Raw genomic sequence first — 19,243 nt, 5'->3', positions numbered from 1 at the left:
TTCACGGCTTGCTTCATGTAGTGCAATAATCTCGGCATGTTGATGAAGTTGTTACAAGTGTTTGTTTCTGTGAACGCCAAGAAATTGCAGTGCCTCCACGAGTAAATACATATCCATTTTGTGAACGTGCTTTGTGTGGATCAGATAAGTATCCAGCATCGGCATAACCAATTATACTTGGATTAGCATCTTTTGAATACAAAAGTCCCAAGTCTGTCGTTCCTCGTAGATAACGGAATATATGTTTAATTCCGTTCCAATGTCTCTTTGTTGGATATGTGCTAAATCTTGCCAATAAATTTACGGCAAAAGATATATCAGGCCTTGTACAATTTGTAAACCCAGACAATACGTGGTTTTTCCAAGATCCTTCATTTCAAATTCTTCTTTCAAGTATGACACAACTCCTTGAATTTCCTTATTTGTTCCAATGATGTTTAAATCATCAACATATATAGCAATAATTACGCATCCGGATGTTGTTTTCTTTATGAAAACACAAGGGCATATTGAATTATTTACATATCCCTGTTTCATCAAGTGATCACTTAGCCTATTATACCACATTCTGCCGGATTGCTTCAACCCATATAATGATCTTAGTAATTTCACAGAATAACATTCTCTGGGTTTTGAACTTTGTGCTTCTGGCATCTTAAATCCTTCAGGGATTTTCATATATATATTACTATCAAGTGATCCATATAAGTAGGCTGTAACAACATCCATAAGACGCATTTCTAAATTTTCAGATACTGCCAAGCTAATCCAAAAAACGAAACGTAATTGCATCCATCACAGGAGAATACGTTTCTTCATATCAATTCCAGGCCTTTGAGAAAAACCTTGTGCAACAAGTCGAGCTTTATATCTTACTATTTCATTTTTCTCATTTCGCTTTCGAATAAAAACCCATTTGTATCCAACAGGTTTTACACCTTCAGGTGTAAGGACTATAGGTCCAAAAACATTACGTTTATTTAGCGAATCCAATTCAACCTGGATGGCATCTTTCCATTTTATCCAATCCTGCCGATTTTTACATTCACCAAAAGATTTTGGTTCATGATCTTCATTATCATTTATGATGTCGATTGCCACATTATAAGAAAATATATCATCAATTTCTTCTATATCTTTTCGGTTCCATATTTTTCCAGTATTAATATAATTGATAGAGATTTCATGATTCTCGTCAGTTTGTGGTTCTGACAAAACATTTTCATCATCATGTGTTTCTTCAGGAACATCATTCTCTATTTTGTGATCATTATGTGTTTCTTCAGGAACATCATTCTCTATTTTGTGATCATTGTGTTTCTCTATGAATTTTCTTTTTCGAGGATTTTTATCCTTGGAACCAACTGGCCTTCCACGCTTCAGGCGTTTAATGACATCATGACTATCTTCAATTTGTTTCTTCGGAATTTCAATTCGAGCAGGGGCATTTGCAGCATGTATATATGATTTAGTTACCCCTTTTGTGTCTGCAAATGCATCTGGTATTTGATTTGCTATTCTTTGCAAGTGCACAATTTGCTGTACATCTTTTTCACATTGTTTTGTTCTTGGATCCAGATGTAACAATGATGATACATACCATGTAATTTCTTTTTCGGTATGTTTCTGTTCTCCCCCTAACATTGGGAAGATTTCCTCATTAAAATGACAATCAGCAAAACGTGCTGTGAACACGTCGCCTGTCTGTGGTTCAAGATATCGAATGATCGATGGACTATCATAACCAATATAAATTCCAATCTTTCTTTGAGGTCCCATTTTCTTTCGTTGAGGTGGTGCAATAGGCACATACACCATACATCCAAAAATTCTCAGATGAGAAATGTCTGGTTCTTTACCAAATGCAAGCTGCAATGGGGAGTATTTATGATATGCACTTGGTCTGATGCGAATTAATGAAGCAGCATGTAAAATTGCATGTCCCCATATAGAAATAGGGAGCTTTGTTTTCATAATCATTGGTCTAGCAATCATTTGCAGACGTTTAATCAATGATTCAGCCAATCCATTTTGAGTATGTACATGAGCAACAGGATGCTCAACAATGATTCCCATAGACATACAATAATCATTGAAAGTCTGGGAAGTAAATTCACCAGCATTATCAAGTCTAATTTTCTTGATTGTATAATCGGGAAATTGATTCCTCAATTTTATTATTTGAGCAAGTAATCTTGCAAATGCAACATTTCGAGTTGACAATAAACATACATGTGACCATCTGCTGGAGGCATCAATCAATACCATAAAGTATCTGAATGGTCCACATGGTGGATGGATTGGTCCACAAATATCACCCTGAATACGTTCAAGAAACATTGGTGATTCAGTTTGGATTTTGGCTGGTGATGGTCTTATAATAAGTTTTCCAAGAGAACATGCTTTACATTGAAACTTATTATTCTGAAAGATCTTCTGGTCTTTCAATGGATGACCATGTGTATTTTCTATAATTCTTCGCATCATTGTTGAACCAGGATGTCCTAATCGATCATGCCAATTGGTTAATATTGAAGAATTATCAATTACCATGTTTGATTCAATGGGACGTATATGTGTATAATGCAATCCAGTAGGGAGCATTGGTAGTTTTTCAATCACATATTTCTTTCCTGATTTATATGTGGTAAGACACATATATTTCTCATTCCCTTCATTCATTGTTTGAGTATCATACCCATGGGAATATATATCATTAAAACTCAACAAATTTCTTTTCGATTGTGGTGAATATAAAGCATCATTGATCAAAAATTTTGTACCATTAGGTAACAAAAATTGTGCTTTACCACATCCTTTAATCAAGTCTACAGGACCTGATATTGTATTCACCGTTGTTTTTGTTGGTTTTAGTTCCAAGAAATATCTTTTATCTCGGAGGATAGTGTGCGTTGTACCACTATCAGGTATGCAAACTTCAGCTTGGTTCGTAGCATTTTCCATATTTGAACTTCAAAAAAATATGCAATGAAATAAAATTATTGACAATAAAATACAATACAATATAACACACTATAAAACATTATCATACGAATACATAAAAAATAAAATATTTTACATATTTATTCCACCATCAAATTGATCATTATCTGAGAAATCAATCAGAAAATCTCCAGCATCAAAATGAGTTGAACCACTCAAAGGTTCACTGTGTTCAGTAAAGTTGGTCTCCTTTTCTTTCCCCTTTATTGATTCTTTATAAAGTTTACAAAGGTGCTCAGGGGCTCGACAAATACGGGACCAATGTCCTGGAGTACCACATCTGAAACAAGAACTTTCAAATCTTTTTGAGTGATTCTCATTAACACTCATATTCTCTTGATGCCTTTTCGGTGGGTGGTTTGGGACGTTCTTTTGAGATGAGTTATAGAAATAACTATCTCGATTATTTTCAAAACCACGGCCGCGTCCACGACCACGACCACTTCCACGTCCACGTCCACGTCCACGACCACGACCACGACCTCGATTTTGTCCTCGACCAAAATCTTGTCTGTAACTTTGATTTTGGTTTCCAGGTTTAAATTCATTTTTGCTTACAGCATTTACTTCTGGAAATGCTGTTGATCCAGTGGGTCGGGACTGATGATTTCTCATTAATAGCTCGTTGTTCTTTTCCGCCACAAGAAGACAGGCGATGAGTTCAGAATATCTCGCAAATCCACGCACTCTATATTGTTGCTGTAGTGTTATATTTGATGCGTGAAACGTGGAAAATGTTTTTTCAAGCATTTCCGATTCTGTAACCTCATGTCCACAAAATTTTAACTGCGAGATTATTCTATACATCGCTGAATTGTAATCACTGACTTTTTTAAAGTCTTGGAATCTTAACATATTCCATTCATCACGGGCGGTCGGAAGTATAACTTCCCTTATATGTTCAAATCTCTCTTTTAATCCTTTCCACAGAGCCATGGGATCTTTTTCGATGAGATATTCACATTTTAAACCTTCATCAAGGTGTCGTCGTAAAAATATTATAGCTTTTGCTTTTTCTTGTGATGAAGATATACCATTTTCTTTAATGGTCTCGCTTAGACCCAATGACTCAAGATGCATTTCTACATCAAGAGTCCATGGCATATAGTTTTTCCCAGTAATATCAAGAGCGATGAATTCGAGCTTTGCCAAGTTTGCCATGGTGGTACTAAAAATTACGATGCATTTTATTAGTTAATGAATATTGCAATACAAAGTAATGGATAAACAACAAGTACAAGTATTCGTAAAAATAAAGAAAACACACGAGGAGGATATTCTCCGATAAATACAAGACTGGTGAGTATGATAACCAAAATAATTAAAAATAACCTCGTGAAAGCCATCTTCTTTTTTTCTTCGAAAATTTGATGAAGAATAATTTTTAGAGAAGAAGAGAAAGTTGGAGTGATTGAATGTATTTGTGAGATTGTATTTATAGAGCAAAAACTAGCCGTTTTGTTACCGTTTATTACCGTTGGTGTATAAGAAAATAAATGTATGTATTTGTATAATTTTATGGTAATAATATGGTGTATATAATATTAGTCATATTTAAATAATTATGTATATCATATCACATTATTATAATTAGGTGTCATAAGTTATTTTGTTTAAAAAACCTTATAGGCTTTTATACTTGTCGTATCCCTTACCGGGAGTGTGGGATGTCGTCTTAACATCCTCCCAGGATTTATAACAAGTTTTTGAAAAAATTATTTTTATTATTTCTAACAATAACATTATATTATATATTACATATATAAACAATAAATAAATAACAGTAAAATAAATATTATTACTTTTGTTACCTTTTTCTTCTGTTCGGAGCTTGGAAAAATATGGAGGACTTTTAGAGCTTCGTGCTGATAACGTGTTGTGAAAAAGTAAAAATTTACGGTAAAAAAGTAAAAATCTCAAACTCTCAAAATTATCACACTACACACTTTATAATATTTTTCTCTCAACTCAATTGTGATTTTCTTCACAAATGAGAGATCTATTTATAGAAAATTTTTACAAATAATCCAAAAATAAAATACATCATTACCTACATCATCACACACTAATTTTCAATATTCAACACCTAATTTTACCTAATTTTCAACATTCAACATTCACATTTTCAACACAAATATTTAACACATTTTTAAATAATTTTTCAACAAAAAAAAATTAATCGAATTATATTATATTTTAAGTTTAAGAACCTCGACTAGTCCGCCATTGACCCATAGAACGACACATAGCACTTGTGTAAATTTCTACCTAATTTTCTCCTTCGCCTTTTGACACTTTCCTTTTGGCTTAACATATTACATACAGATACATACGCCCGCAACCTGTCCCCGCAGATCGCACACGCTTAGCGTGGAACTGCGTGTTTGCTTTTCAGACCACGGGGTTCCTTGTTTTTCTCCCCGACTTTCATCGCGCTGACTTTCTGGCCGTTCTGCAGTTCGAGTTTCAGATAATTTCTTTGACGTGGGTGCGTGTTTGAAATGATGATGGCGGCTATGGAGTTTTTATGGCCGTCGATGGAGTTGTTGTTGCCCTCTTGGTGGGAGGTGCAAGTCACGTTGGTTTCAGCGGCATTCGTTGTGGCGGCTTACTGGTACTTCACTCTGGGCTGTGATGGCGGCGGCGGAGATGATAGGACTTTCATGGGTGCCGCCGGTGCTGATGTGATTCTTGATAAAGAAAAGGTTTATCCTCAATCACTGGCCAGTTTGATTTATTTCAGTGTCTCTCATTTACGTATCAGCAATTTGTCTATCAATGTATTCGGTTACTCTTTTTTTTAGACACTTTATATTGCTTGTATTATATGGATGTCAATATAGTAATTAAGGATGATCAGGATGTTTTTCCTCAGCGCGTTTTCTGTTAGTTCATGATTCGCTAACGATTGATCACTGGATCATGCAAGAGATCTCCACCATCTGAAGTGTTGGTGAATCATGGGTGCTTGGACTTTTTCATCTGATAATCCTTCAAATTTGAATCCGTAAACTTTTAGAGATAATGGAGCGTCATTTGTTCTTACAATGATATCAAAAGATAATGACTCGCTAATCTTGGAAAAGTTCATTTACCACCGCAGTCTAATCATAGACTTAATTCCTTTTTTCGATTATCCCAAGTATGCAGCCCTATTTCTAAGCATATTAGAATTTTTAATTGTTTTTATATATTGTCCAGTTTCTACTTTTATTAACATTTTTTCTTGTTTTTTTACCAATACACCTCTGATAACTAAGAATTGGAAAACATGCAACTATTTTTTGAATGAATTCATTAAATATGCCTTAGGAAGTTTATTTGTAAACTTAGCATTTCTCATGTCTGTGTAAAACAAACAAGTATGTATATTTGAGATGGAAAGAGTATTTTGTTAATTGTTTTGATTTTACGTGAATGCTATCTTAACCACTGGATTACTTCACTTTTCTGAGAATTCAAATGTGGCTGTTTCATATGCATCATCAAGTATATTCTGGACCCTTAAAAAATTTTTCCGTGTTTGGATTGATGGATTTTCTTGAGTGAGGTTGCAAACCGTGCTGAGAATGTTGGATTGCCTAGTTTTGCATTTTGAACCTCAATTTTTTTCTGATACAAGACCTCTAATCCCTTTCTGCTTTCTGATTCTGCTTGGGATTTGTTAAGGAACTCCTCGTTTTTGTTCAGACATGCCCAAAGTGTAACCAACGATTTTATGTTATTATCACTAAGTTGAGATACAAAAGCAGTTGCAAATATCACTGGCTTCATAATGTTTTTTTTTAATTTTCCACACCTCCCAAGTAATTGCTAGTGTCACTGTTCTCTATAGTTTTTTGGATTATTTCTCTCTCTCAACATATAATCAGTTACCCATGAATTTGATTTTCTGGAAACATCCAGTGTAAATTAAATTCCCTTAAGATTTTACTCTGTAAAGATGTTGTGAACTTGCTAGAGAGAAAGATGTGATCTCTGGAATAATTTCTGCTTTGCATGGCATACATCAACTCGAGGATACAATCAAATAATGTTTTTCTTGTTGTAGCATATCATAAATAACTATTTAATAAGATGACAGTCTTGAAAGATAATTAATTTGAGAAGGCGAAAGATATGATGGAGTTGACAGCTAAAATTAGTCGACTTATATAAGTTCAAAAATGTTTAAAATTATTATTTGTTAGAAAATAAATGTTGGTCTGGCTGGAATTGTATTTCTGACTGATTCACAAATGGTCCCATGAGAATTGCTTGTACTAATGCTGGCCTTCTCCACTAAGTTTTGATACTTGGGAGTTGATATTTTCTGTCATGATTATTGCATGCAATTATAAAGTTTTTATTATTTGTGCAATCTTGGATATCGTTTTGTTATTTTTTCTCTGCAGTAATTTTCCTCGCATGACATGCAGTCCTACGCTTCTTTTGTAGACAGGCCAGTTTAAAGGAGACCCTCAAACTAATTCTGCTTACTTAATTAAGGTACTTTAAAATCATTTAAGCAGCAGGTATCTTGAACTGGTTTTAAACAAAACAGAAAGTTTCAACAACCTGTATACGACCTTTCTTATGTTACGATAGCAAGTTCTGTTTCAGGTGGAACTGTTAGCTGCGAAGAATCTTATGGGGGCTAATTTGAATGGCACTTCAGATCCTTATGCAATTGTAACTTGTGGTGCTGAAAAGCGGTTTAGGTGATTGCATTTGATTTGATTTATCTATGTTTAGTTTTTCTAAGAAATTGTCCCGCTCCATTCATTGTTGTGATGCCGTTTTTATGATGTTTGTTTTTGTTTCTGATTATGTTGGATACTTGGATGCTATATAAATGAGTGGGTGAATATTTTTATTGTTTTTTACTTATCCTCAATAAAAGAATTTGATGAGACAACATACAGAAGCATTTTTATGTTTTCAGGAACCAAAATTATTCAGTTTCTTTCCATCATATATAGTTTTACCAAGGATGGGATCTAGGACGTCGTGAGTTATACTCCTACTAAGCTTTTAATTCTATTCAGTATCCTTAATCTTTGAAACTATTGGTGTTATAATTTCATCTATTTGCCTTTTTAACTATGTTCGTGTGATTGTAATGTTACCTCTCTTGGAAGTTTGCTTTACATCTTCCATGAGTAAGCTCATGATTATTTTAAGCTGATTAGAATTTCATAAAGTGTCGTTAGATTTATTGTTTCTTGCTCAGACCACACACATAAAATTTAGTTTCTTCCCATCTTTTCAGCCATTTTGTACCACTGAACCACCACTCCAAAACCACGCTGCACTGAACCACCACTCCAAAACCACGCTGCCTGTTTCAAGTTTGTTTTGACCCGACCAAGTGACCATAGTTACTAAAAGCGTGCACCTGGCTGCGCCTAGGTGACGGGCCGAGCCAGGCGCACCCATTGTAACCCAGGCGCAACACTTGAAACAAGCATGCTTAAAGCGTGTGCCTCAACCTAGGCGCAAGGCATTCGAGAGGCCCAGAAGTGCGCACTTTAAAGAAGTTGACTGATATTTTGTAGGTAAATAAAAATTAACTCGAGTTCAACCAATTTTGAAGCCCAATTAGCAAAGGTCATGGTTATTTAATGATAAAAAAACCTATTATCACTCATTTATGCAAGAATTTTTATCAGAAAGTTCATAATTTTTTTTGCAAACTTTTAATGTAATCTTCCCCCTATGATGAAGATTTAGTTGAGGAGGATGATGATGAATTTGGTGATTTAGATGATAGTGTAATCTTCTATGCAAACTTTTACTCTAATTTCTTCTACACATGACTCATCATTGTTTTGGAAGATGACAGTGAAGAGGAATTCGACGATTTAGATATTTGAAGTTTTTTCTTAATATACTATGAATTGATAACTTACTAATGAATTTTAGATGATTAAATTTTTTTTTTCTGGTAATGCTTTACGCTACATTATCTATTAATGAATTGTTTATTTATAATGTTTGCTATCTTTGTGAAAAATATGTAATTTGCGTCTCCATCTCCAGGGTACCCTAGCGCTTTAGTGCGCCTTGCTCCCTAAATGATTATGCGACCAACTAAATTTTCATGATCTGTCCTTGTTGACAAATTGATTGCACCTTGTGAGAAGAAAGATAGACTTGCACCATGTTGTATGAAATTGAATTTAACTCAGTTTTGAACATAGCAATGGAAGAGGGAATTGCATCTATAAGATTTGGCACAGAAACTTTTACGTCCTTCCTAAAAAACTGATGAATTTTGGATGTCGAATGAACATGTTTTGAGTATGGAATGTACCTGAGAGCTAATATGGCTAAGCTGTTATATGGCCATTGGGGCCATGAAAATGAGGTCTGGGAAACCAATACAAGCATCACATTGTTGGGTAAAGCAGCCTACATCTCATTTGTGTCTAAAAAGGACAGATTCAACACATGGATAATTTATTTGTATGCCATTTGGGCCAAGGGACCAAGAGATACTAATAGCGTTGGGCGTAGATACCTCTGATAAAGATATTCTGTGCATTGGAATTATTCATTTTCTTTTTAATTTTGACAATGGTGAGATTGTGTTTTCAACTTCATTTCAGGCTTTGGTTTGGTTTATCACAGTGTAACCTGAAGTAGAGGTCAGAGAGTGGTATAGGGATTTGATACAATTGGTTTTAATAATTTGTCCTATTCTAACCTGATTTCTGCATTACCTTTATGGCATCTCGTGCAGGAATTTTAAATAGTTAATGATTTATTTGTTCTTGTAGTTCAATGGTACCTGGCTCTAGAAATCCCATGTGGGGAGAGGAGTTCAATTTCTCCATCGATGAGCTTCCTGTGGAGGTAGTTAACTTTACATGGAAACTTGTGGGTCAAACAGGGAAAAAAATGAAACATTTCGTTATTTGGATCCATCTGTTATTGGGCTTTAATTCATTTATTATGAATTTTAGTCGTTAAGAAGTATTAATAATTTTCTGTTTTATGATTTAATTAACTAAAATTTTATTGTTTCATATTGATTTGTCTTTTTATAAAGAAATAGAGAAGGTTTTATTTATGACCAACATTTTCCTCTCCTTGTCAAATTAACGAATGATACTAGATTATAGTTCAGTGTATTTCATATTTCTGTAATTTATTGGTTTATGGTAAAGTCAATTAATCTTCAGCGTTGTTTTACAAATCCGTTCTGAACTCCACGAAAAGCAGTCCTATTACATGGATTTTAATTGCATATATTGCTCAAGAACTCCATTGCACTCGAAAAACATGATTGTACTTCCAGCAACTTTGTCCATTACTTTTTTTCCAAATACTTAAAACCTTTTTACAGTGTCTGGAATTTTGAAGGCTTCAGTCAGAGGAACTCAAGATCCTAATCTCATGTGCAACAAATAAATTCCATCTATATTTGCCCTGTTTGTGCTATGTCTTTCCATTATTTAACACCATTTTGTTTTTTCATCAACTACGATGTCTCTCTTGCTATATTACGGAATGTTGGTACAGGTATCGGCAATTGAGAATCAACATATGACCTAGAGAATAAATTCGTAGATTTCTAAATTTCATTCCCTAGCTTGTGTTGACTAAGAAATACTCCTGAAAGTAGTGAAACATGGTTAGCCCTTGCCAAATGACTGAAGATATCTTTTTAAGCAGTTTTGTTTGTGATTGAATTTGCTCCGATGAACATGTCCCTTTTTTCTAAGAATATGAACATGTCTTTAACATTCAAACAGTTGCTTTTATTCGTTCCTTTTTCCTTGGACTAATTCTTCTTCCTTTTTTTTTCTTTTTTCTTTACCTAATTTTATTGACAGATTAATGTGACCATTTATGATTGGGATATAATTTGGAAAAGTGCAGTTCTTGGTTCAGTGAATATTCCTGTTGAACACGAAGGTCAAACTGGGGCTGTTTGGTATACATTGGACAGCCCGTCAGGGCAGGTAACTTATCCTTTTCAAACTCTGCCAGCCAATAGATTTTGTCCTTTTTCTGGCGATTGGTTTAAAACTCATTTTGTTTTTGGCTTGTCAGGTCTGTCTTCATATTAAAACACTCAAACTCCAAATGAACTCTTCCAGGTTGCTTTTGTATAACTTATGCTCTCCCTTTGGGACTTCTCGTTAAAAGTGACCGTCTCTTTTGTTAGTAAAATATGTGTTCATTACTTTGTAAGAATGTAAAATGTCCAACATTCTTGGGTAATGACTATTTGGGTAAAACATATGAGATTGAATAGTTGTTCGGGCTGCTTTTCTGATGAAGTTGTTTCTGGTAACTTGGAGAAAGTTAAAAGTTCATTAATGTTTGCACTTAATATTGAGTTAGACCTGCTATTTTGTCTAGAAATGCTCAATAACATAGAATGAGCAATTTTTCTTTCTTGTTGTGAGACCTTTGTGAATTATTATATGGCCTTAAATCTACCTATTTTACTTGAACATCGAAGACATTGTCGTGTAATTTTGCTGGGATCTGGGAGTTCATCTATCTTGCTCATTTAGTTTGAAATTTTAGCGACATTCTTTAAAAATTTCTTGCTAAGCTCACATAGATGAATAAAATTTTAAGAACAATTGTATGTTCTCAAACAGTTACGCACACACATTACAATATCTTTCCTTTTAATATACATATCTTTACTTCCTGATTATTATGTTTTGACCTGGCACAAGCAGAATCAATTTTTTAATTGTTCAGATATAAAGGATAATCTGCCCATTTGGAATTCACATCTTTATGGCGACAGTAATGCCTTTCCAGTAAATTATCTTAACTAGTTTAATGTTCTTTCAGGTTAAATGGCTATGCTGGTGGAATTAATCGAAGAAGAACTTTAGATAAACAAAGACCTACTGTTGTTCATCAGAAACCTGGGCCACTGCAAACAATATTTAATCTTCTTCCAGATGAGGCATAGTTCTCTAGTTTCATCTTGGTCATTCTTAGTTCCAAACTCTCTTTAGAATGAGTTTGGTCTTGTGTTTGTCTGTTTAAACTTTATCTATTATTTTGGCGACTGTTGGTAAATTCAGTTGCTGATATTAATCATTTTGTTTCTCAGGTTGTTGAACATAGCTATTCATGTGCACTTGAAAGATCATTTTTGTACCATGGTAGAATGTATGTATCAACATGGCACATCTGCTTCCATTCTAATGTTTTCTCAAAGCAAATGAAGGTCAGTTTCTTTGGAATCTTTCAAGCAGTTCTTTGTGAGGCACCTTCCCTAAACTTCCAATTTAAAAACTTCATTAGTTCTTGTCGGTTCAAGATTTGACGCTCTATCTTTTATATATGACATATATTTACTTGATGCACAAATAACTTGGTTTATATCGAAAAGGTAATAAGCCTCTAGAGCGTTTTATTACAATTTGTGATTTTGGAGTCTAACATGGGACCAAGCCAAGAGATATTGGAAATAGTCTTGAGGTAAAAACCAAGCGTTTCACCTTCCATTGAGAGATAAATTTCTTTTACTAGCCGAGCCTCAAGTTCTTTTCTGTTGCAAATATAAAGTAATTATTCATGAAATTTTCATGACCAATCCTCAAAAAGAAAAATATTTTCCCTTTTGTTTTTTCATTTTTTGGGCACGGTATTCTTTTCAACATTTCATCAGACGAGATTCAAGTACATTTTGGCTGCGATAGTGCTCTGCGTGGTGGATACAGAAAGCAAGTGTGTGAAGTCAAACACACAAGATGGAAACCTATGAGAGAGGCATATTTGGTATGCCTCCAGCATGTAATATTTTAAATGTATCTTAAAGTTCAAAGAATCATGGTAATATCGAAGAAAATATATGCAAATGATAAAAACTAAAAATAAACTACATAAGAATTAGTAGCATGGTCTATTCTGCATGCTCACTCTAGGTATTTTCTGTTTTAATACATCTGGAAACTGCTTTATATTCCTTTATTCAATAGCAGATTACATCAGTTACTTCTCAAGCAATCCATGCAAGGGATATACTTGTTTTTGTCATCTGTGTTCTGCAAATATCATCTCCACTTAACTGTTCGATATGGAATGCTTATTCATCTTTTCACATATTTGAGCCAGTCCAATTCTTCATTATTTTCCTCATAATACTATATACAAACTATTGAATTATATGAATGGAAACTGTTAGTCAAATAATTTTCAGTCTTGGCTGTCAGTGCATTTTTGTTTCTACCTGAAGTATGAGTCCATTTCCATGTTTACAGGTAATTATACCTTTTGGAGACATAGATGAGGTACAAAAATTCACTATCATTTTCTGCATGCTCATGAGCTTTGACTGGAAGTGTGAAATGATGAAATTGTTTGTTGGTTTTCCGTCTCAGATAAAGAGGAGCCAGCATGCTTTGATCAATCCTGCTGTTACAATAATTCTTCAAACTGGTGCTGGGGGACATGGTGTGCCTCCTCTAGGAAGTCCAGATGGTTGGTAACTCTTCCTTTTTGGCTTCTGCTTGTCTTCTTGAGTTAATCTTGATGTATCCCATGTTTAACCGAGACTTGCATATTGCCTGTAAACCTCATTATCAGGTGACATATCAAAAGAGAATTTTTTTTACGTCTCTTTAGAATTTGGTGCTTCAATCTTTGAAAATAATCATACACGAGTCTAAGATGGATATATCTTCTTGGTGCTGCTTAATTTCACTTTTACTGTGTGGCCTGTGCGTTGTGGGGGAAACTTGTTCTTTTTTTAATATTTTTTTGATTGGTAACATAGTATGCAATGTGTAAACTAGAGGTGTAAAGAAAGAGTGGTGGAAAAGTGAAAACTAGATGCGGTTCACATCTTATCATTTCATCCTGTGGAAGGAAAACTAATATTAATGCTACTATAAGCACAAAAGTGTTTGATTTGGTCTCATTAAACTTATATATTTTTGTATAAAGGCGCACACTCATGTCGAATCTTATTGGTACTTAATGCAAACTATTACCGAAGTTAGTTTAAGTATAAAGCAGTCTAAATTTGGTCTTGCTGAATGTGTATTACTATGCAAAAGTGCGAATTCATGTCTGTGTGCGTATAAGATTCTAATTGTGTCTCTTTCAGGTAGGGTAAGATATATGTTTGCTTCTTTCTGGAATAGAAATCACGCGCTGAGAGCTATACAACGTGCAGTGAAGAACTATCATGAAATGTTAGAAGCTGAGAAAAAGGTTTGATTCTTGGCTTTTGGATCTTCATGCTTGCACACACCCTTGGGTGGTTATTTTAGAAGTGCTACCCATTATTTTTTAACATTTCAGCAAATGAGAACTTAGCTGCCTTGCATCTTAGAGCCAAAGTTGATATTTTGCATATGGTAACCTTATTTTCCATTTAGAGGTAAATGAAGTGTAGATTTGAATATCACGAGTCTTTTTATGTCGTTTTATAAATGGGTTTGATTTTAAATGGTTTAGCCACTGATCAGATACACATATTGTCATTCCTCGGGCCCGTGTAAGTGCAATTACATAATGGGCCCCTGTAGCAATTTATTCGTGTCCGTACCCGTATTTCTAAATTGGTTAGTCCAAGTTGTCATAAGAGTGTCTCATTATAAACTATTTTAAACTTTTTTTCTAACCTACTTGGGACAAGGGATACTACCATCATCTCTTTCACAACACGGCGTTTTCATTGCGGATTGACCTCTTATTCCACCAACGCCGAAAAGAGGTAGTTGAGGTTCAAGTGGTAGTTTCCTATGGATGTTGCATTTTGCCACCGCAGGTTCAAGATGTGGCTCTCACTAACGTAACTTTTTATACAATTATTTCCCGGTGTTATTGGTGATCGACTTCGATACCATTATGTCATGCTCCGGACTCAGGCTCGTCCAATTACTTCGTATTCATTTTCGTTTTATGAAAATGATTAACCTGTGCTGTTACATGAGTGAATTGTTTCTAATTATAAACCATTTTGAACTTCTTTTTCTAACTCATGTGGGACAAGGTTACTACACATACTTTTCTGCGCTTTAAACTTAAATACTTTTAAAAAGCAGTAGGACTCGATCATGGCTTTTTTATCGTTTTGATTGAATAATATATTTATGTTGGCTGGGTATGAATCCATAATGAATTCTCGACACATTTTTCTTGAGAACTGTGATTTTGGAGTGGTACTTTGATAATAAGGCGGCACACATCATGAATGAGAATCGGAAGCATAGATTCTTTGATTGTCATGCTCCATTGGTGAGTAGTGACACTGAAAGAAACTTGAGAATTAATGAAATTACCGTGATCATGGGGTGGTTGCTACTCAGCCATATTTGAAGAATAATAGTATCAGTCCAATTGCTATTAAAATTAGAATTCTTTTTGTGTCCTCGTATTACAGATCTCTCTCACAAGCTTGAATTGCGTAGTAGCTCCTTATCATATTTATGTGTATGTATGCAGGAAAAGGAACAATCAGCATTGCGTGCTCATAGCAGTTCTATCAGAGGCAGCAGAAGACATTCTAAAGTCTCTGAGGAAAGCATGGCCAAGACCGAAAAGTTTCAACCATTCATCAAAGAGGAATGTCTTTCTGGAATATTCAATGTCTGTATACCTATCCTTTTATATTTTAATATTAAGTTCAAGCAACATATTTATATGTATTGCTTTGATAAGTGTATTGTTTTCCAGGAAGTTTTTCCCTGCACAGCTGAGCAATTTTTCAAGTTGCTGCTAGATGATGGTTCGACTTTCATACATGAATACCGATCTGTCCGAAAGGATTCTAATCTCGTTGTAAGTTACAAATATTTGTTGAAACTTATTCATCTACTTCATATCAGATAGTTGATTCTTCTGGTCAAAATGAGTTTAAATCTAATTCATATTTACGAAGGTTTCAATGTTAATTCAATTGTTCTAGCTTCAGTTTTTACTGATACGGACATCTAAATACTTATAATCAAGGGCGCAAGGATTTTGTGGCGCCCAGTTCTGAGATTACTGGCTTATCCTTCGTTTGGTGTCACATTTTCTACACTATTTTGTACAAGGATTTTGGTCTTTTTCGGAAGTACTTCAAGCCGTACACAGATTCACTATTACAAATAATTAATTTATTGCTTAGATAAAACAAAATAAATGTTACTTGTACAAAACGATGTCATGTCTAGTCTAAAATATAAAAATAGGAACATATAATTTCATCATCTTGCAGCCTACATGCTTTTTCCTTCCATGTACCGATTCTCGAGTTCTTGATTTTGGACATTACAATAAATAAATAAAAACATATGATTAGATCTTTCAAGGACTAGTGAGGGTTAGAATACTGAGAAATAACAGAATCTTCAATGAAGAGTCAACCGGTATAAATGAAGTTTGGGAGATCAACAAATTCAGAGTTGCGGGTACAATCACAAAGATGAAAGACTTCAATCATTTATCGATATCAGATGTTGTTAGGGATTTGAAGTTTTTATTGTCTTGATGACGGTGTATTAGTGTACTCTAATTTGCGGATTACTCATCCGCTTCTTTTGTATCAAGATTACATTAATATATAAATTTAAAGTTTCCTATCAAATATTATCAATAGCAATATTTTGGTGTATATAGTAAATCAGGGTAAATGTTTTATGAACATGGTTGCTCTTGAAGAGAGCCTCGCATGCTCTTCTTGCGATGAGGCACATGAGATTGCAAGCAGTGGTATCCCAATTAGGGCCATGATTCACTGGCGCATAAAATATTTTTCTACATTGTTATCACTCAACTGTGGACCATATCTTCGTGAAAATATTGAAAAATTTTCTGTAAGTCTTGCACTGCGTATATTTAAAATACATGCTCGGGAAATGTCCGTGGGTGCTACACAGGTTCTTATGACCAAGACATGTTGAATTAGGTTCCAGTAATTATGTCTCCTTAATAGATAGTTATGCTAGACATCCCATCCCATGAAATCTATCTCGAATGTCAAACGATCTGCGGTGTCATTCTTCAGGTGGTGATATAAACTGTGTTCGAAGAAAATGAGGTCCAAAAATATGATTTACTGATTTTGATTTGGATTTTATGGTGTTAATCATCTCAAGTTTCTTGTTATGCTAACTTCAGATGGGTCAGTGGCATGCTGCCGATGAATATGATGGTCAAGTCAGAGAAATTACATTCAGAACCTTGTGTAATAGCCCGATGTGCCCTCCAGATACAGCAATGACTGAGTGGCAGCATGCTGTCTTGTCAGCAGATAAGAAAACTCTGGTAGAACTTAACTTTTCTACCTTTTCAATCATGCAACTATCTCATGAGTTTTATCTGGTCTTGTGGAATTAATTCGTTAATATATATGCTTGAATTTGTTTACTACATAGGTGTTTGAGACTGTACAACAGGCCCATGATGTTCCATTTGGATCATATTTTGAGGTATGCTAATATACTATTAAGCATCAGTTTCCTATTCTCATTCTTCTGATCTTAATAATTTTTTTAGAGTATACAGAGTAATTTACATATTGAATGGTTAATGGTATAAGGATTGGCTGATGTAATCCACTGTCAATTATCTGAAGTCTCCCTTGTCTATTCTACGTTCTCTTCTTTATTACCAAGATGCCTTGTGTGAACCAGGTCCACTGTAGATGGTCATTAGAGACGAACTCCGAGTCTTCATGCACCTTGGATATTAAAGTTGGTGAGTTTTGCAGTTTCTTAGTCCTCTGCTTGGTGGTTTGTTTGAGCTTGTTAGTGTGTGTTTCGCATCATGTTCTTTCTTATGCAGTCTCTTTCTCTTTGCTCACCTTGTCTCCTTGGAAATGAAATGCATCTGGACACTCCATTTTATTATTTATCGGCTGAAATTTGTGGAGCATATTTGTTATATGAAAGTCCTCGGACACAACAATTTAAGGTTTAATTTGAGATAAACACATTTTTTTCAATCCTTCTTGTGGCCTTCTTTTGATTCAAATATCTCGCTCTCTTTTTGTTTTTATTTTTTTAAAAAGTTATTTTTGTTGATATTTTTTTGTCATTTCATTTTTTATTTCTTTAGAGCTAGTACAAGAGTTTTTGAGGATCTTACGTCATCTTCACCAGAATCTGTGAATGCAAATCTTCAAGAATTTTATAGTGCTTGGTTGCTAATGATGAGCAGTTAAAACCTTTTAATTTTAGACGAACATTTTAAATTTGAATGAGTGTGCATTCACTGTTTTACCATCCTCACAGGTGCACATTTCAAAAAATGGTGTATAATGCAATCCAAGATAAAAGCAGGTGCTATTAATGAGGTATATGTTTTGACTTGTAATTTATCGATCATGTTCTACCATTCTTCTCTTTTTTCTTTTGAAAATTTCAATGTTGGTGAACAAAACCCAGAATGAAGGATGACATAGTCTAAACATAATCATTTACATTGCAGTATAAGAAAGAGGTGGATGTAATGCTAGAAGTAGCTCGTTCATACATGAAGTTGAAGACCTCTGTCCCTGAGATAGAAAATATTTCCTCGTCTTCTGCTGTCAGCCAAGAAACCATTTGAATGTTTACAAAATCATACACAATCCTTTACACACATGGGATACAAGTCGCGTCTACTTTTCCTTCTGGCGTTCATCCTTCTGGCGTTCATCGTGTTGGGAGTTCATCAATCAGCAGGAACTGAACCATTTGTATTCCCATTCAGACGTGTTTGCACCCTATCTCTTCAACCGAGTATAAGCGGTGCAAACCTCTGAGCCTTGTATTTGAAATTTTAGTTCTAGTACTTGGCACACATATTTGTCTAGTTACTGTAATTTGAGTTCGTTGTATACCAGTTGAACTCCGGTTAAGTTTTTGTTCTATGCAACTGTTGTGTATTTTTACACCCTTTTGGCAAAATAATATATCAAAATTATTGACAGAAAGTCAAATCTTAAATGCTTGTAGATGCGGTTGGAAAAGCCTTTTATTTATGTGTAGAGTAGGTCTCTTTTGAACGGTCTCACGAATCTTTATCTGTGAGACGGGTCAATCCTATCGATATTCACAATAAAAAGTAATATTCTTAGCATCAAAAATAATATTTTTTCATGTATGACCTAAATAAGAGATACGTCTCACAAAATACGACATGTAAGGACATCTCACACAAGTTTTTGTCATTATGTATATTATATACATTTATCCTAAGATAGATACTCTTGTTATATATTAAGCATTACCGAGTAGATTAACTATTTTTGATACACAAAATCTGCGTTTTTGCACGTTTTCTACTCAAAATATGTATCAAA

At 34.5% G+C, this 19,243-nt stretch overlaps 1 protein-coding gene across 2 annotated transcripts; it reads left to right on the top strand.

The window, feature by feature from the left end:
• Positions 1–5,243: 5,243 nt before the first annotated feature.
• Positions 5,244–18,831, top strand: LOC140984298 (BAG-associated GRAM protein 1). Of its 2 annotated transcripts, none has more exons than XM_073451599.1 (18): positions 5,244–5,708; positions 7,422–7,491; positions 7,606–7,703; positions 9,765–9,840; positions 10,824–10,952; positions 11,044–11,090; positions 11,806–11,923; positions 12,074–12,190; positions 13,227–13,256; positions 13,347–13,446; positions 14,075–14,181; positions 15,418–15,561; positions 15,649–15,753; positions 17,077–17,223; positions 17,334–17,387; positions 17,592–17,655; positions 18,192–18,253; positions 18,388–18,831. In XM_073451599.1, the coding sequence occupies exons 3-18, from the start codon at positions 7,633–7,635 to the stop codon at positions 18,505–18,507; spliced, it is 1,491 nt and encodes a 496-aa protein (XP_073307700.1). In that variant the 5' UTR covers positions 5,244–5,708; positions 7,422–7,491; positions 7,606–7,632; the 3' UTR covers positions 18,508–18,831. The 2 variants fall into 2 exon arrangements, with proteins under 2 accessions (XP_073307700.1, XP_073307699.1); XM_073451598.1 differs by having other exon boundaries at positions 5,245–5,708; positions 7,441–7,491.
• The last annotated feature ends 412 nt before the right edge of the window (positions 18,832–19,243 follow it).

This window comes from Primulina huaijiensis, chromosome 9 (genome assembly GCF_012295235.1).
Source record: "Primulina huaijiensis isolate GDHJ02 chromosome 9, ASM1229523v2, whole genome shotgun sequence".
NCBI classification, from domain to species: domain Eukaryota; kingdom Viridiplantae; phylum Streptophyta; class Magnoliopsida; order Lamiales; family Gesneriaceae; genus Primulina; species Primulina huaijiensis.
This window is presented reverse-complemented; position numbering and strand designations above follow the sequence as displayed.

What these genes read in the sequence shown, in the direction of transcription:
- LOC140984298 (XM_073451598.1), top strand. Translation starts at nt 5,505, where the DNA reads ATGATGATGGCGGCTATGGAGTTTTTATGGCCGTCGATGGAGTTGTTG. An exon ending in TTTTCTCAAAGCAAATGAAG is followed by an intron (nt 12,191 to 13,226) that starts GTCAGTTTCTTT and finishes CCATGTTTACAG; the next exon opens with GTAATTATACCTTTTGGAGA. An exon ending in CACCTTGGATATTAAAGTTG is followed by an intron (nt 17,656 to 18,191) that starts GTGAGTTTTGCA and finishes CCATCCTCACAG; the next exon opens with GTGCACATTTCAAAAAATGG.